Raw genomic sequence first — 20,126 nt, forward strand, 5'->3', positions numbered from 1 at the left:
ACAGTTTGTTTTACATTCTTTAAGCAGACTTAAATAGCGCGGTAACGACTTGACACCTTTATGGTATGTTTAATCCAATTATCGATAAATGCGCGAGCTGAAGGTGTGACACTGCACGCACCGAGCTGACTAGGTATTGTTATTTACACGCCTCTAGAATCTTGAGAATTTGGACCGTCCAGTGTATTCAATGTTTTTTATGTTAAAAATGACGAAATTCAAGGAGATATCTGTTCGGTTTCCGGTTTTGAGAGTTCGGTTTATTCAACATTTTTTAACAAAGAAATAGAAGGCGAAAATACGTGACTGGCCTGACCGTTCGGAATCGGGAGATTTCCGGTATTTGGAGAGTCCGTATTGGCAGAGTCTACTGTACACAGGAAACAAATGTTCTGACCAAATTTCATTAAGATTGGGCAACCTAGAGTGTTAACAAGATTTTACTATAGCCATATATAGCCATATAAGGAAAAATGCCCCACCCCTAAGCAACCATGTTTTTCAAGAAAATGTTACCAATTTTGAACTCATTTAAGATATCATTGGGACAAATCTTCTGACCAAGTTTCATGAAAATCTGAAAATAAATGTGGCCTCTAGAGTGTTAACAAGGTTTTACTATAGCCATATCAGGAAAAATGCCCAGCCCCCAGGCGGCCATGTTTTTCAACCAACCGGCATCATTTTCAAACTCGTCCAAGATATTATTAGGATGAATCTTCTGACCAAGTTTCATGAAGATCAGACAATAAATGTGGCCTCTAGAGTGTTAACAAGATTTTACTAAGCCATATATAGCCATATAAGGAAAAATGCCTCGCCCCTTGGCAGCCATGTTTTTCAAGCAAATGTTACCATTTTTGATCTCATCCAAGATATCATTGAGACCAATCTTCTGAGCAAGTTTCATGAAGATCTGAAAATAAATGTGGCCTCTAGAGTGTTAACAAGGTTTTACTATAGCCATATCAAAAAAAATGCCTCGCCCCTTGGCAGCCATGTTTTTCAAGCAAATGTAACCATTTTCGAACTCATCCAAGATATCATTGAGACCAATCTTCTGACCAAAGTTCATGAAGATTTGACAATAAATGTGGCCTCTAGAGTGTTAACAAGGCAAATGTTGATGCCACATGACGGACGACGGACATTAAAGGCGATCACAAAAACTCAACATGAGCATGGTGTGCTCAGGTTAGCTAAAAAAAGCGCCAAAAGCAAAACATAAATAAAATAAATGAGCTGCGATCTGTGAAAAGGGGGTTAACTGCATGTACGAAAGTGTTGTCCCAGATTAGCCTGTGCAGTCCGTAAAGGCTAATTAGGGACAACACTTTCTGCCTAAACTTGATTTTTGCAAAGAAGAGACTTTCTTGAAACTAAAAATATCATAAAAGCGGAAAATGTCGTCCCTGATAAACCTGTGGGGACTGCACAGGTTAATCTGGGACGACACTTTACGAACATGCATTAATCCCTCTTTTTTTACAGAGCACGACCCAAATCAAATTGACCAGACCTCAGTTCCCAATGTCTCTCTATCATCTCCGTCATCATCATCATACTCAGAAACTGCTGTAATTCCTGACCGTATTGAACCAGCTCTAGAGGTAGGCTTTGATCCTGCACCCTAAAACAGATTTTATATTTTGCTGCTGTTTTAATAATTATTACTTATTTGCAAAATCAAAAGAGGTTTAAATAGAATTTTACTGAAAAAATCAATTGTCAATGTTTTAACTGTTCTGAGCACTTTTCATGAGTTTGTAAAAATATAACTTAGTGAGTTAAAATAGTTAAACAATAGCCATATATGTAAGATTTTTCTAGGCTTCTGGTTTCAATGGACAAGAACCATATGCCACAAATAAAGTATTTTCTTTCATTTGATCTTGTGAACTGGTTGCCCTTCTCATGTGAATCTGTTTCAAACTTGGCCTTGATTTCATAACAAAAATATTCTGATATAGTTTCACAAAGTGACCTAAAGAGTGTTCACAAGCTTATTTAATTTTACATGGTGGCATAAAAAAATTTCTTCACATGACCCTCGTTCAAACTTTGACAAGATATCATTGGGAGAAATGTTCTGCCGAATTCTGATTGGGCAGTAAATGCTGTTTCAAACTCCAATGTGATATAATTCAGGTAAAATCGTCTGTGTCATAAAGATTGGGCAGTAAATGAGTTCAAAAGGGTTCAAAAGCTATTGCCTATTTATTTAATTTTACCAATTTACCTAGTTTTTGACTCCACATGACCTTATTTCAAACTCAGTCAAGATTGTATTGGGGTATATGATCTGACCAAGTATCTTGAAGATCATGTAAACCAAACATGTGACATTTAGAGTGATGTATTGGGGCATTATCTGACCAAGTATCTTGAAGATCATGTAAACCAAACATGTGACATTTAGAGTGAATATTCTAATGAATCCTCTGAATGCCATTGATATAATTTCTAATCTGATTTGGGTCCATTTTTCGAAGTTTAGAAGTAAAAAATTATCAAATCCTTAAATAATAAATCTAAATAGATATTGACCCTGAAAAAATCATGTTGTTATTATAAATTTGTTGTATCCAAGCAACTATTCATAATTCAAAACATATTTTGTTAAAGATTTTGCTATTTATTGAAGTTTGTCATTATATGCTTTATATTTAATAAATGTTTACATTGGATCTAAAAAGCTCCTGTAAAAAAAAAACACGAATAAAATCAAAGAAAGAAAAAAAAAGTAACTCTCAACTGGGCTCAAACCACTGACCCCTGGAGTAAAAGTCTAACGCTTAGACCACTTGACGATCCATGCTCATACAATTAGTGATTTCTTTTATACTTTATATAAGCAATCCTGGTAGTGTCACAAAATATAAAGACAACAACAGAACTCTCCAAATTATTCAATCATTTTGCGTTGCAACACTTTATTATTTTCAGGTTTTTATATGGTCAAAAGATGCCTATAATTGATATTTTTAGAGCATAGTAAATGTTCAGTATAAATGTTTTCCTCACAAATATCATAACTACAATAAAAATTTGCCATGATCTGAAACAATATTTTTTAATTTTGTCAATTTACCAAAATGTGGAAAACTCCCTTTAACTGCTATGGGAAGTAACTATGTTTGGTGGGGGTGTTTTAATCTGGTTTCCATTACAATTAATTATAGTTTTTACTGGTAGAATATATAGGCAGGTTAAAATTGTTATTGAAAATACTTCAATGAAATTAAATATTTTCATTCAAATCTTTTATTATAATACAAAAATGTTTAGTTTGTTAGTCATAAAAGCAAAACTATAACTCTTTTATTGCACTTCTTCCAATATATATATCTTAATAGAGCTACAAAACATGTATTATTTAGGCTTTTTTCCCTCTTGTTCAATGTTTTTATTCATCATGTCTAAATGTATGTATATACAATCAATTTACAAATGCATGTACATGCATGCACTTATTTTACCATATGTCTTGTGTACCATATAACTGTGTAATAACTATAAATACACTAACTTAATTACCATATGATTTCTTCTTTATTTTTAACACAGTTTACTTTACTTTAATATTTATTTTATACTTATTTATATTTATGTTTATCACAAGTGATTCTTAACAAAAAAGATTTCAGATTTACAACAACACTTTAACTATGATTACAGTGTTAATACATGTATAACATAAAACCGTGTAATCTAAGATTTGCTAAATGCATTTATAATTGACATAAAGAACAAAACAGTGACTTTACACAAGATTGAATTATAAAACACAATCAATTATACTTACAGTATGAATCCACAATGCAAATTACAAAAACAAACTTAATCAAGTGAACACAATTTGCAAGTTGCATACCAGTATGTGGATTACTAAGTAAAACGCAGGTTCAAAAAAATGCAATTATCAATAACATATATAATGAGAGTTGCTAAGTTAACATGTTATTTTTGTATTAATGAAATTATCTATTACATAAGAGTCTTACAACTGTCCGGAATTCTCCTTTATTTGTTTCACTTATTGTATTTGCCTTAAAGCCACACACCTTGAAATGAAGTACATGTTAATCAATACATATAGATGCAATTTGAAAGTGTGCAGAATTGTCATTAAATCTATAGCCTAGTAAGCAAGTATTTTTTTATTTGTTTTAAAAGTTTAAAACCGAAAGTAGGATTTCTATACTTATACGTCAATATTGACAAACGCGATTATTTTTAAGCTTTAAAGCGCAAAAAGAAAGATTCCTACCTTGTAACCTCCAGATATATTCTTATTGAGATAGATAAAATTAATCTATAAATCTTAATCCTTAAGTTTGCAGCCATTGCATATATGTATTATTCGTGTTTTTAAATACTTGACATTTGACTTTTTTTCAATTGTATGGAATCAATTGCAAAGTATTCATTCCATGTTGTTTGGCATGTTGGTGTTTCAGAGTTCCATTTTAACATATTGTATAATAACTTGCTGCATGAATTTATAATTATTGGTTTTATATAGGTCGACAAAATGGGATATGAATGTATATTATACTGTTCTTAATATTTGACATTTTTTACTGTGGCAAAGTATACAGACAAAAACTTGTTTATGCCTTCATTATGCAACAAGTTTACTGGTTTATTCACTTTGATTTGTAGCTCTTTCAGTTACAAAAACTGTTCACAGTCTTTTATAATATTTTTGACAAACTGAATGCCATTATCATACCAATATTTCCAAAAACTGTATTTATTGTTTAGTTAAAAAGTTGTTAAAGAAGTGCATGTACATCTAAAAGTGGATCAACAGAATCGATGTAAATACTTTATCATAGTGGGAATATATTGTTAAAACATTGATCTAAAATGATCACTGTTGGTTATTCGTTTTATTGCGAAGATTGAGATTAAACTGCCTCAGTGCCTGTATTACATAGTGTGTTAAAATCTATAATCTTTCTGGCTAGGAATGTAAATATGTTTTGGCATTGAAAAACTTTTCTCATCCATGATATCTTTAAATTTTTCTTAATGCATTACGTCCACCGTTATCAAAATCTGTTGTTATGACTTTTGTTGTGATTTTTGAAGGTCCTTGCCACATAAATTTTAATAATTTATCGTTGAGATCCTTTCAAATAGCATCTCCAGGTTGTTGCAAAGAGGCAAAAAGGTGAATAAATAATGAAAGTATCAAGGTCATAACAACAGTTACTCTACCTAAGGGAGTTAGATCTCTTCTGCTCCAATGTGCTATGATATTTTCTAATTTGACTAGTTTGTTATTATAATTAAGCTCCATCATTTTAGGTAGGTAAATGTCAAATTTTAAGCCTAGTTATTTAAATTGGGTACATCCCCAGACTAGTTTCAACCTTGTTTTTATGGATCATGTGCTTTATTTGAAGGACCCTATATCCACACATGTTGTTTATTTTCAAAAAATCACCTTTAGGCATGAATATTTGGAAACAGAATGTAACAATTGTAATGCTGTAATTATTAAGGCAAATTAACTATGAAAAATGTGGCCATAACTTCACAGTCTTAACTATATTATACAAATCAGACCCAATTAATGAATGAAATCTTCAGGAGTTAAGACGCACCTTCGCATTGGACCAATTAAATCACACGTGTGATTTACATTTCGGCCAGTTGAAATGTATGTAAACAAAGGTTTCAAACAGCACTTGACAGTAAGCTTTCATGCATACTGTAATGGAAAGAAGGGTAAGAATGTTTTTTCATATGTGTTATTGAATTATGGTATCGAGGTATGTGAACTTTGCAGGGAAAATGCCCTTTACTCTGTGAAGATTTCAGTCTTAGATCGGGTCTGATGGATGACAAGTAGGTCACGCGAGTTGTGTATCGTGTTATGTCTTAAAATTTGACCCAGCATTTGTAAAAATATTGCAATATATGTACATTTCCAGTAAGGAAATTTATTTCTGCCTTGAAAAAGACCAAGATGGTGAAAATCGCTGCACAATTGATGATGTAATAGCTGTTCAAAGCAATGCACCCTGTTTTTGGGTCATTCCGAGTTGAATACCTTAGTTGAATACCTTGTTATATATTTATTTGATATTGAATTTTTTTTTCAGAGAAGTTGATATTTCGTTATAATTTGATTATTTTCATTTAAAACAGGGCTTAAGATAACTTTTGGGGTATATTGGGTAATCACCCCCTGTTTTTGACAACAATAGGGTTTGTGTAAATTCAATAGCGTTTTAGCAAAAAATTTCACCCAATACTTTTGAGCTTAATTGGGTTATTCACCCCTGTTTTTTTTTAACTCAATTGGGTAATTTAGGGAATGACATATAAAATATAATACAAATCTACTAAGGTTACTACATTATTTATACAAATGGAATTCAAAAAGGTACCGGTACATAACAACAAACAAAATGACTGAATTTCTGATCAAAGTCCGTAGGGTGGCCATTTTGATTATTTCAGAAAATGAAAATAGAAATCAGATGGGTCTACAAATAATTATAATAATACCCCAAAGATTGACAACCGCTGGAAAGTGTTTGTAAGAATTGCGTTTTGTGACGGGAATTAAGTTAATAAATTTGTATAAGCGTTGTTGTACTCTTTCTTTTGAATTTAATTATGTTTTTGGTTATTTTAATTGCGTAATAACACAAATATGCTTCTTATCTATAGCCCTAATTAATATCATAGCCAAACGCTAACCACCTGTGCTTCATTCAATGTAGTCAATATAAATTGCCGCCTTAAGAGTCTTTTGATGATTATTTCAGCTACATTCAATGTTGTCTGAACTATGAATTAATACACACATTTGCAGTTCCTGTTCGACCTCCTCTTCCCCTTGACATTGCCTTTCGTTTAAAATCTTGATTCAGCTTGCGTGATCGAAGTTAGTACATTTGTTTCAAATTACTAGTATCCGGAATAGGCATTTACTATTCACCAGTAACGCCATTTTGTGCAATATTTGATGATGCCGGATAATTTTTAAGCGATTTGTCACCATTTAGAAAGCGTATATAAAATGTCGTAGTATCTTTTAACTTAAAAACATGTAATTATTATTCAAACTTCTGCATCATGTGTTTATTATTTATCTGTGATAAATTCAAGCTTTTAAGTTGTTTACATTGACAACTCAAACAACAACAACAACTCAACAGCTGAACAGTGGCCTCCCCTGCATTGCGATTTTAACTTTCGGAGTCGGGCATTTATCGGCATAGGACAGTATCGCAAGGTAGTCTACTGCTTATGTTATTATTGAAACTTGTTAAAAATTTAGTAAGAAGTCTTGTCATGACAATTTAAAAATCCATAGCATTAGCAAACAACACTGTACTCATTATCTTTTATATATTTATTAGCTTTAATCCAGGGATCATACTATTTTCTGTTTTACCTTTAGGAGACCGATTTAGATGTTAAGAACATTTTGAAATTATTTTTATTCGGTGCGACCATTTTTCTCTAAATCTGAAGTCAGTGTAAGAATACAGATTCTCACCTGATCGTTTGCACAGTGCACATGTATAACGGTCTTAAAGCAATGTATGCGCGAGAGTGTGTGATTCTCGCGGATATCGTATATTACTGCAAATTTGTTCATTTGATGTCCATGGCGTCACACAGTGGATTTTTTTTTGTACAAAGACCAACACCCTCCTATCTCCATAGTTGGAAGACCGATCTCCAACGTGTGATTCGCTGATGGCATTGTCGTCGTGGGTGACACCAGCAGTGAACTTCAAGACCACACCAACAGACTCTATAATAAGCAGGAGCAGGGCCGTACCCAGGAAATTTTGACTGGGGGGGGGGCAAACGGGGAGGGTGCGGGAGGGGTTTCCCCTACCGAATATATTTTTTTTATTTGGCACTGTTCAAGGTGAATTTTTATGCATATAAAACATTATTTTATGCTATAAATGTATGGATATATAACAAATATATTAGCACTTTTCTGAAGTCTAAAGCATTAACCATTAGGGGCAGTCTATAAAGTATGTCATGCTCCAGGTGGGGGGAGGGTGAGTAAGAAAGTGTGACAGTTTGTGACACGGAGAAGGGGCGTCAGGCCATGTGTGATGTAAAACATTTATTTAAAAAATATATGTCTAATTTATTTATTATTTCTTTAGTAGAATTTAAAAATATTTTTCAAAAATTTGTGAAAAATTTGAATTAGTTTTATGTCAAAATAAGACGAATTGCTTATCTCCTGAATGTGTTGTTTGATTGTTTAAAAGCCGGATCTCACTTGCTTGATTTTGCGGTGGTAAAATGTTAACCTACTATTAACTAGTGGGCTGGGTTTATCTGCCAGTGATTTTCTGACAACATTAATGTGTTTATAATCATAAACACGTGTTTGAGCAGACAGCAATTTGGTATAATGTTGAATCTGTATTTACATGTAAACTTGATTTGAGTCATCCGCTAGCTATTGGCTGAGAGAAGTTCATAACATTTCAAGTGGGCGGTGCTTAGCATTTACAGGGAAATTTGAGTTTCAAGCAGACAACAAAAAACTTTTTTATGTAAGTCAATAACTATATAACTTACAACCACCAAATTACACATACATATTGTATGTGTACTAAAGTATATGTATGTCAAATTTCATTAATAATTATTAAATACAAACTTTAATATTTTGAAAATAGTCATTTTTGTTTTCTGCTGTTTACATACCAGTGTACAACTGAAAAATAGGCATTTTGTGAGTTTGTGGTCCTTTTATACTGCTTCTCTGGTGTAATAGGCAACTTGGCTGGGCCGGCTTATTCAATAGGCACAACCTCCACACAGATTTCAATGACGAAATAATTTATTGGACTGTTCCATTTAAGTTAGTATAATTTCGTTTTTATTAGAGGTTAACACATGGATAAATATCCATACTGCCCATCGTAACAACCCTACAGTCATAAAAGCTTGTAATGTGAAAGTTCTTTTACCGGTAAGTGAAATTTTAATACTGTTTAATAGTCATTAGTGTATTGTGATTTCGATAAAATTTGAATTTGGTATTCATTTTTTTTTAAATGTTCGAAATAGTGAGTTTGTGACGTACTTTAGGGGGGTCAAAGATTTTGTGACAGTTTGTGACATAGGGGGGTAAATGGTGAAAAAAGCGTGACATGCTTTATCGACGGCCCCTTGGTGTGAAATTCACACATATGTTTAAAGCTTTAGATTTCAGATATGCATGACACTTTATGAAGAAGGAAAAGTAACCTTTAAAACTAAAAAACCTTTATTATGTAATGTAACATAAAGTATGACTGTAGATGAGGTTTGATTTCAAACAGGAAATACTACTCTGGTTATAGTCAGTAACTGACATATAACCTACTAGTATTTTCTCTTTAAAATCAAACCTTCTCTAAAGTTTCAAAGTAAATTCATAATAAAATGTTTATCATCTACAACACAGTTTTCACCACAGAAATGTATAATAAGTATACTGTAGAGTATGTTTGAATTCAAAAGACAAAACACTATTATCGTTCAGACCTACGACCCTCTGTTCCATCCATTCGCTGTTTCTCTTTCCTTGTCCAATCAAAAGACGTGTTACACCAATCATCAAAAGATGAAGCATTGAGCACAATGGGTAATTGACAGATCGGGGATGTGTGTAATTTAAGGTGATAAGAAAACAAAGCCTAGGGGATCATCTCCACTGGTGAGTAAATTAGCGCTAATCCCCTTGTGTATCAGGGGCAATAAAACACATCTGCGCATTTGTATTGCGGGGAAGTGTACAATGGGCCCTTTCATGTGAGAAAATGTGTAGTTGGCCCAATATTAAAAAATCATAACTCGACAGATAGCTGGGGGGGGGGGGCTCCTGGGCCCAGTGCCTGGGTACGGGCCTGAGGAGCATACATGACAGGGTGTAGGGTGAGTGGAAACAAACAGATTTTTAAGCTGTTAGTTTGTTGTGCAGTACTCAAAGTTATTGTAATCCGCACATGTTAACGCATAAGATAAATATTTATAAGTTGGTACTTCCATATATTTCCGGTTTATATGTGGGTTGTACATTTTTACACAATAATAACATAATTTTACAGCTACCAGTGATGCCTCGAATACAAAAAATAACTTGGAAACCGGACATTAAAACACGTTCGTCACAAAAGCCAAATACCAATATGTATGTATAACTTCCATCGAACCATACAGCACAAGTACATTTATCATAACGTATTCAATAAATATTCAGTTTCCTTCTAAGTTGAACATCCCATATTGATCATCATGGATCGTGATTAAACAGGCAATCAAATTTTACAATTATACTTGTTTTCTTTTGCAAATTTTACTGTTAAATTCGTATTTGCATTCCATTGTTTGAACAAATGACAAGCCATTGAACTCTGGTAAGAATATTTGCTAGTTGAGTCGCATTCTTCAATAACTAAGCGTAATGCACACGCGACTTTGTTTAATACCAACTATATACAGCAGTTATTTATGATACTTTCTTGGCGAAGAATAATGCAATAATAATATAATCGACACCAAAATTACAAATACACCGTTATGTACAGTTTTCATTATGTACCGTACATCTATAAACTTCAAACAATTATTATTTCTATTTAAAGGAAATACCATCTTTAAATAAACAACAGAGTTAATACAATCCAATGTGAAGTACATTGTGTTTGAACACACTATTTCGGTAATAATACATGTTGAAGCTGATTTTAGCAGACGCGTGCGTGGTTATCGACCCCCCCCCCTCCCTCTAGGTCCCAGTGTAATGTTGGTTTTGGTTAGAAAAAAACACGTAAACGCTTGTATTGATAGATGCTTTGTGTGGAAATATTTACGAAATATTGTTTTCACTTCTTTATGACACAAATTAGCGATTTAAAACAGGCATATATGCAGGTTTCGTAGACTGAGGACCGAAATCTTCCGTTTATATACGTCCTCCGCAAAAAGGATGTGTCTTTTTGGAAATAAATTAACGTGTTATAATGGTGAAGAGACAAACTTCGTGATGCTGATCTCACCTTTCATCTCAGAAGCAAGTACCCATCAATGCCTGACATTTCCATCAGCCTTAACGGTATTCTCAAACTATTATCAAACCTCAAAACTGATAAAGCTGCTGGTCCTGAGAACATTAAGTTATTTGTGCTGAAAGAACTTCGCTGTCAAATAGCTTCTATTCTTCCAATTCTTCTATAAAGTCTATAGATTCTGGTACGTTACCATCTGACTGGACAAAGGGAAATGTGGCCCCACTCTATAAAAACGGCTCCAGAGTGACCCATTAAACTACCGTCATATAACTCTGACTTGCATTCTTTGTAAACTTACGGAACATATCATAGCATCTAACATCTCGCCCATTTTACCAGATACAACATATCATATGATCTCCAACATGGCCTTAGGGAGCGCCGTTCCTGCTAAACGCAACTCATCCAACTGGTAGATGACCTTGCGAGAAACCTTGTTGCAGGCCAGCAGTCAGATCTTATTATTCTGGACTTTAGCAAGGCTTTTGATAAAGTCAGCCATTCTAACCTCTCTAAAAACTTCACGAACATGGTATCAGAGACTGTACTTTTGACTGGATCCGTTCTTTCCTAATAGGTCGAACTCAAGTTGTCGTTCTGGAGGGCGAGAAATCTGATGATGTTCCAGTGACATCTGGTGTGCCCAAAGGCTCTGTCCTGGGCCCCCTCTTATTTCTCCTCTACATAAACAACCTACCTTATCATGTAAGATCCCACGTCCGTCTCTTCACTGATGACACTGCTTTGTACCTCACGATCAACAACCTGAATGATTGCAACCAATTACAGCATGATCTTAATACCATGGAACAAATCGGAAACCAAATGGGAAATGCAGTTCAACCCCAGTAAAATTCAAGTCTTGAATATAACTCGAAACAAACATAAAATCAAACATAATTACATATTACATGGCCATATCCTTGAAACCGTACCAAGCGCAAAATACTTCGGAGTAAACTTATCCGAAGCCCTTTCTTTCAACACCCACATTAATAGATATGTACAACAGCAAATAGAACACTTGGTCTCCTGAAACGTAACATCCAAACTAAAAACAAAAAAAGTAAAAGAAACTGCCTATAAAACACTTGTCAGGCCTCAAGTAGAATACTCGTCTCCATGCATGCAGTCTGGTCGCCATACACTAAACAAAACATCAATAACATCGAAATGGTTCAGAGAAGAGCAATCAGATGGATACATAACAACTATTCCACTAATGATAGTTTCTCAGACATGCAACAGTCACTCGGTATAAGATCCCTAGAGAACAGACTGACTGATGCTAAAATAGTATTATTCCACAAAATTGTCAACTTGTTAGTAGCTGTCCCGTCCCCACTTATTTGGAAAAACCCAGGAGATTGACTCGCCATACACATCCTTTAGCTTATAGGCGGATTCATACAGTTGCTAACTATTATAAATTCTCCTTTTTTCCAGTACTGTCATGCTATGGAACAACCTCCCTTTAGAAGTTGTCATCCTGCCAACGCTTGAATCCTTCAAGCTGGCAGTAAGCCAAATACAATTAGCTGCGGCAGAGTGTGTTTTTAACCTGATTTTAACTCTTGTCTTTACATATACTAACACTTTCAAACTTTGTTTCAGTCTTACTTTCTTTCTTGACGTCTCACTGTCAATACTTTTATTGTACAATATTGTATAAATCTTTTTCTCGCAATGACAGCGCGATCTGTTAATAATACCCGAAAGGGGAGTTCAACAGTATCCGTAGATAGATAGTTAGGTTATTCTACACTTTGCAGCTGCCATTCGCAATTGTAAATATCACGTTTAGGCTTTAGATAATGTACATTCAACGCCTCCAACATATCATTTCTGACACCCAATGCCTTTGTTTTTTAAAACGCTTTTATTCACTAAACAAAGTCTTCTGTGATAACGTTACATGGACTATTATTCAACCTGATGTGCTATTCAAATACACTCATAATTCAGACACAATACATATATATGTATACATACTAGAAAAGCGGTCCAGTTATCGAAATTGTAAAGTTTATAAGCATGAATTTGCGAATGATATTACTCCGTTATATGAGCAGTGAATATTTTTAAGCGGTCCGTTTCTAACGCTTTTGTGTGGCTTAGACCTCGTCTCTTGCGTTATATTGAATTAACAGTTTGTTTAAATCAATACATTTGGACCATGGAGGATTTTAAGGTATGTTATTTTCACCTATGTGCACTTTTGCTTGCACAAATGATTATTGTAGTGCTTGAACAATAATTATATTAAAGACAAATTTGTTAATGTATCTGCTATTGTAATTTTCCATATGGAAAACGTATTCACATTCAAACAACTGTATGTAATTTGTTGAGGCAATGTATAAGCATTAAGACATAAGAGATAATATGATGATCTGACTATAGCTATTTATTTTCTGAAGAAAAGAGTCAACAACGAATCATCAGTTTTTTGACAAATTAAATAAACACACATAAATACTTATGGGTAAATATTACAGTAAAACAAGTCCTATGTTTTATATCAATGTTTGGTAGAACTTGGAACTGAGGAAAGTTTCACAAGGAACTGAAATGTGTTTGAGTATAGTGATACTATTCTTTGAAAACCCTTGCATCGGCAGACCAAAGCTAACTTTATTTAAGGAGATATTAAACTAATTCGATAATCTGCATATTCTTGATACTTTTATTATTGAATATTAAAAATATAAAAAGGCATAGATCTTTTCAGTATTTCAGTGCAATGATTATCAACGTCTTCCTTTAATATTTGAGACAATTTAAATAATAGAAGTAAAAAAGTAGGATGATAAAAACAGGTTGTTACCTGCCCCCGTAATACGGTGACAATATGCATCTTACCCATTTGATACCTGAATGAATAAGGTGCCACCAATTACGCTTATTGGTAAAATTAGCGTCAGTTGTTTGAAAACTATATATTTTTAAAATAAGATTTCAGTATATTTCAACATCCAGGAGTCAAATGACACCTTGTCAGAAATTTTAACGCAATTAATAAAAGTTGCTTAGGTTAAAAACAAATCAATTTCAATTGGCTTGCGTCAACATTCAGGTATCTGCCCTTATAAAAATCTCTGCCTTATTTTTGAGGTATCAAAACTATTTTTAAGAGGAATGTTAGTTTTTTTACAATTATGTAATGGGTAAATTGCTGAATTGTATTCTAACATGCTATAACTTCGTGATCATCATCATCATCATCATCATCATCATCATCATCATCATCATCATCATCATCATCATCATCATCATCATCATCATCATTATCATCATCCTAATCATCATCCTAATGCTCCTCCTTCTACTCCTCCTCCTCATCATCATCAGCAGCAGCAGCTACAGCATAAAATTTCAACATAATCAATAACAGTATCATCATATCATCACACAATTTCAACATAATATTCTATTTTTCCTAGATGACGGACAACGGAGAAATTAAATAACGATTCTCGACGAACATGAAACTAAAAAAATGAATAATAACAGTTTTCTGTAATTAAATAGCATGTAAAAGAAATGGAAGATATTTAAATTAGCGTCAAACTGATTTTTTTCAGTTTAGTCTAGTCTCAAGGAGTATAATGCGAACGTTTGGTGAATAATAGTAAAATGTATTATTTATTTCCCAACAATACAAACACGTTTTTCTTTAATAATTAATATATAAGACGCAAGATAAGCTCGTGTGTCAGAAAATATCGGATTAAACATTAATACATAACTTCACATAACAGTAAGCATATTTGAACTTATAAAAAACAACGTTATAATGTACACTAACTTAAGAACTATATGATTCGTTCTTCCTTTTAAACACAGTTTCTTTAGGTAAAGACTTATTTTATTCTTTTCTATGTATACCACACGTGTTTATAAGTAGAAAAAGATTTCAGATTTACAACTACACTTTCACTATGATTACAACATGTTAATATAACATAAAACCGAATAATGCGAGATTTGCTTGTTGCATTTATAATGGACATAATAAACAAAACTGTAACTCTGTACAAAGAAAAACTATGTAAGTATTGTTATGAATATATGTCAATACATTTTATCAAAAATCTTTCTGATTTGTTAACACAAAAGATAATTCACTGAGTGTGCTTTGCATGCGTCTGTATCTGTATGTTTTTTTAAGCAATTTAATAATCAAAGTTATAATGTTTGAGGTCGCCGTGGCGTTATGGTACAGCGACCGGTAGGTCATGGGTTCGATCCCCACTGTGGGATCCTTCTGTAGATCTCCCACAGAGTTACCAAGTAATGAAGCTAGTCCATGGAAACGGACTCGATAGCGTTTCAAATAAGCCTTATGCTTCCGATGCAATCGAGCTAAAACAAATAGGTTAACATTAAACTATTGTAGTACAAACTGTCAAAAAACATGTCTACTATTTAATTTATTAAAAAATGAACATACTGATGGTCTATATGTATATTTATTCTAAGATGTACGAGGTTTAACCCGTTCTTCGACAGGTTGTGATGAGTAGGCTACTAATACGTCGGGGGCCAGTCATTAAAAAATGCATTTGCGAAACCTTTTCCTCGGTTATTATCGTCACCACTGATATGTGTTCGCGTCTAAAAACGAGAAACAACACGGTTTTTAATATCAGTGAAAATCGGTATAATTCGGACGGACACGACAGGGAAAAAATATACGGACATCACATTTTTGATAGGGAAAATACGGACAATTAATTGTTTAAAAAAAGATTCTGAAGCTTGTTTATTTTATTATATATATATTTTGTTATCTGTTTAAATTTGAAACATGCTTATTAAACATTCTATCGACTTCATTTTCAAGAGAAATGGTTGTTACGAGATGATGTTTTAACAGTCTATTTACGCTTGACTATTATATTTTGTAGGCTAGGTCCTACGTCACTCACTTTTTTCCGCTCAAGATTTCAGTTTCTTTGGTTTAGACTTAGCACTTTTGCTAAGTTTCTTTTCCAACTTCAAACGCTTCTGTAGCTCTTTAGCACTACGTCTGCACTGGTCAAAAGCTGTGACTTGTGAATATTTCTCGTTTAGACTGGCCGACTGGTCTTTCGGTTGTTTCCGGCGGTAGAAACAGGGCATCAATGGTGCTGAGCACTGTTAGGTCTTCTGTCTCGCTGACATTCGCCTCCTCCTCCTCTGTAAGTCCGCTGCATGCCAGGTCTGGAAGTTGTTGTGGATCGCAATATCGAGTAGAGGAGATGCGCTATTAAAGCTTATGTCAGCCACAGACTCAAAGCTTGCGTTGGTGGTCATTTCCGACGCTTCAGCATCATTAAAAGAAGAGCCAGGAATTGACGCAAGAACTGCTTGGTCAGTGGATGTAGCAAGTGATGTCGTAACCTAATGACTCATTGGCAGTACAAGTATTCGGATCGGCAGGCAACTCTGTAAGTCTACTTGGGTTGAATGCTTTCATTGGTATTGCCTTTCTGTTGAGAGGTACGATGCCAAAGGCTTGAAAGCCATTTGTATTTACATAGTTCACAGCGTTGTCCCATGCTTGTGAAAGTAGACTGGGGAAGGTATATTTCGTTACCTGATGTAAGGGGTTTTCTTTATAAAATGTTGAACATGCATGCACGTTTGAACGGAGCAAAACCGGTGCGGTCAAGTGTTTAAAGATAATGTGTGAAGCGCGGGGAGAAGGCCAAAAGGATAAAGTTTTCTTCAATTGCCCTTTCAATTATAAAGAGGGTTTCATGGGAGCCATGACCATCCAGAAGGAGAAATTGTGATCTGTCGGGTCCACAATGTTTGAGAAAGACCTGGTTAAACCATTCCTCACCGATATCTGTCCATTTTTCTGGTACGTCCAGACTGAACCCTCTGGTGCATCCTCTGTCCGGTATGTCAGCAGTGAGCGCGAAGTTTTACCTTTAGTTATGAACATAGGCGGCATTCGAGTCCCAGCAGCGTTGACACAGGCCAATTACCGTCAAGTTGGATGATTTGGCGCTTACTTTGCTGACAACAAATCGTTCTCCTTTGTCAGCATACACCTTCACAGGGTTATGCTCCATGTTGAACCCCGTTGCATCTCAGTTCCAGATTCGTTCGGGATGCGCAGCCAAATAACCTTCTGCGATAACGACACGGAGAACTTAATCCGTATACCTCCGCTTTAAATTCTCGGACCAGTCCTTTCCTCCATGAAAATGTGTATAGCTGGTTTTGAGCTGTGTTCTTGTGCAAAGCACATTCGTACGTCGAAGTATTTGTCGTCGGCTAAGTCCAACGCCTAATTTAGCCGCCATCTTTATGCTATTGTCAATTTAGGTTTCCACGTGTATTGGTAAAGCGGGGGGCCGACCATGTGTAGTTTTGAGTGCAATCTTTCCAGATACACGATCGCCAATTGTAGACTTTCGTACTTTGAATTGACTAGCAGCTTGTCGCACCAATAGGCCATTTTCGACTGCGTTGACTGACTTTTCTAGCGACTCCTGAGAGTATCCCATAGTCTGGCCTCTCTTAGTATGCAGATGCCGCTTAGGTACAGCTGTAAAGGACAGTCACTGTATAGTACATGTATATAGAGTTAATATGTATTGTCCGCATTGTGTCCAGGGGTTGCACTTATTCGACAAAAGTGCTTTTAAAATATGTTGAGAAACATCCTTAAGGAAATCTTAATTTATATGAATCTGCCATATATATATATAGCCTATTTAAAACGTTACCTTAAGATTATTTTGCAAGGAATATGTGTGTACATTGACAATTAACATTGGTTCAATAACAGAAAGCGTTATGTTATATAATGAGGACACTTGGATATTATTTTGTTACTAAATGCACTTAGCTGTGCAATAAAATTAGTCCGATATAGTATGTCCGTGTTTTAACTACTTTGCTGTATTGCAGTAGGGTAAACTCGGACGATTTTATTTGGATAATTGTATATTGCCTCCCTATTAAAACTTTTAAATATTAACTTGTTTCATATAAAACAACATTTAATAATAGTTTCGCGCGTTTTAAACAATATTTCACTCAAAGGTTTACCTTCTATTGACCGCAGATCCAATAGACGATCGATGGCAATGTTTTTTTTATTTAATTATTTGTTTTAGTTACCCGTTGTTTATTATAATGTTTATTATCATACACATACTCAATCAATAAAAATCTTCCAACAAAACGTCTTCTTAAAAAAAAAGTTCGACTATGTACACGTCTTATGATTTTGACAATGTAGGGCACACGCCATTTTCTAAAGCAACTGAAGCGCGTCATTACCCATAACTAAATCGCTGTCACCCCGCTCGCTTATTGAAAGGCGCAAGCCGGGAACCTCGTTCTTTCTCTATCTACTTTCAGTTTCAACAGAAACATCCACAGACGATGTTATAAATCCCTGTAAAAATTATTTCACTGACTTAATGGGGTAATCAACCAAATATGTTGTAAATTGCATACACATGAATCATTCCTTACCAATTGTTTAACTTGGTTTCGTCTGCCATGGTGATTTCCAGAAAAAAAAATCAGCGCGTCAAAAATTAAATCTGGCGCCAATAGTGTGTATAGGCTGTTCTTGTAGAGAAAGATCGAGGTTCCCGGTTAAACAATTGGTAAGGAATGATTTACGTGTATGCAATTTTCAAAACATTTCTCATGAAATGTGACCTTAATGGCAAACATCACACGCGTTTCCGTTAAAATCTTTAAACAGCTGACAATGTGTTTGCCTTGCACGCACAAAAAGGTTATCCAATTGAAATTGTAAAAAAATAAAAATACCTCGTTATTTTTTAAGTTCCTCGGTAGTGTATTAGCCAATAGCAGGGGCTCTTATTTAATTCTTAAACTTAGATAAGGGGTTAAGGCCAATAGACCATTTGCATTATTAACGGAGAACCTGGAGTAAAGCGCTTCTAAATGTATATTGAAACTATAATGATTTCTAATTGGTCGAAAGTGGTCCATTCATTGTGCTTTAAATTGTCATATCATATTTAAAAGATCTAATTAATATACATGCAACAGAAAATGTTAAATTTGGATGGATAGAGTGTAAACGAAACATTATAGTTAAATGTGGAATGATGAATAATTGGCAGTATCATGATTTTCCGTATCGCACCTGGCTAATTCAAAGTATGGAACAACAACTGTTTATTAATGAATGGAACTCAGATTTACATAATTCTAGTAAATGTAGTAAACATAGATGGCTTAAAGAAACATTTGGGGTGAAATTGTACTATGTTAAAAGACCAGATTAATTTGAAAAAACACATGATACACATTCTTAAAAGATATTACATGTACTTGTCGTAACTGAAAGTTGGCATGAAATAGAATTGAACCAAAGACTGTTATTTATGTAATAATTATATTGGCGATTACATCCATTATTTACTTGTACGTTAGGCCCTTAAAGATCTAAGAAAGTTTTTTACAGAAAACTATATATGTTCGTTAAGGAAACATTGAAACATTTGTAATGTATAACATGTGTTGTTGTTTTTTCTCAATAAATTCAAATATTGTCTATTTTCCTCTATAATCCTTCAAATATTGTTCGTGTGTATTGCTGATCATGTAAATAGTATCTCCATTAAAAAAATGAAAAAGGTTTACAATATTAAATGTGGCGCCTTCAACTATGTATATATCAATTTATCTTGTATCACATTTGCTCATACTGTCATGATGTGCATGAACTGAGCTTAAAATAAATAAACATGAAACTGGGTTCATTCACAGAAAGAACACCTTTAACAAAACATGTCGGACGTGATGGTTAACTTATTGTTTATACACAAAAATCATCAACAAATGAAGAATAAGAACTTACAGAAAAAAGATACGTTTACGAAGTTAATGTCAATGGGCGACCGTCCAATACTTAAATCGAGGACATCGCAAATAAATGTCTTCTGAGCATGTCAATTCAATAATAATTTCGCAATGTATTGTGTTTGGAAAGCTAAAATAGTGCTTTGCCACATCGTGAAAGAATGTGGAACAACGATATTTAATCATATAAAGAATAGCGTTATCGTTTTAAGC

At 34.2% G+C, this 20,126-nt stretch overlaps 1 protein-coding gene across 2 annotated transcripts in view; it reads right to left on the reverse strand.

Annotated features, from left to right (window-relative positions):
- The window catches only part of LOC127846943 (uncharacterized), a 115,597-nt gene extending 108,411 nt beyond the window's left edge, over positions 1–7,186 (reverse strand). The window contains exons 1-2 of one of the 2 annotated variants that reach the window (XR_008033748.1): positions 6,828–7,186; positions 1,520–1,630 (exon numbers count right to left, since the gene is read on the reverse strand). Coding sequence is in view for 1 of the 2 variants with exons in the window: in XM_052378381.1 (XP_052234341.1) it covers positions 1,520–1,630; positions 6,828–6,866 (150 nt within the window). In the remaining variant the exon portion in view is untranslated. The remainder of the gene's footprint in view (positions 1–1,519; positions 1,631–6,827) is intronic. The other variant, XM_052378381.1, reaches the window with a different exon arrangement.
- Positions 7,187–20,126: the final 12,940 nt, after the last annotated feature.

This window comes from Dreissena polymorpha, chromosome 1, assembly GCF_020536995.1.
Source record: "Dreissena polymorpha isolate Duluth1 chromosome 1, UMN_Dpol_1.0, whole genome shotgun sequence".
In the NCBI taxonomy this organism is placed as follows: Eukaryota; Metazoa; Mollusca; class Bivalvia; order Myida; family Dreissenidae; genus Dreissena; species Dreissena polymorpha.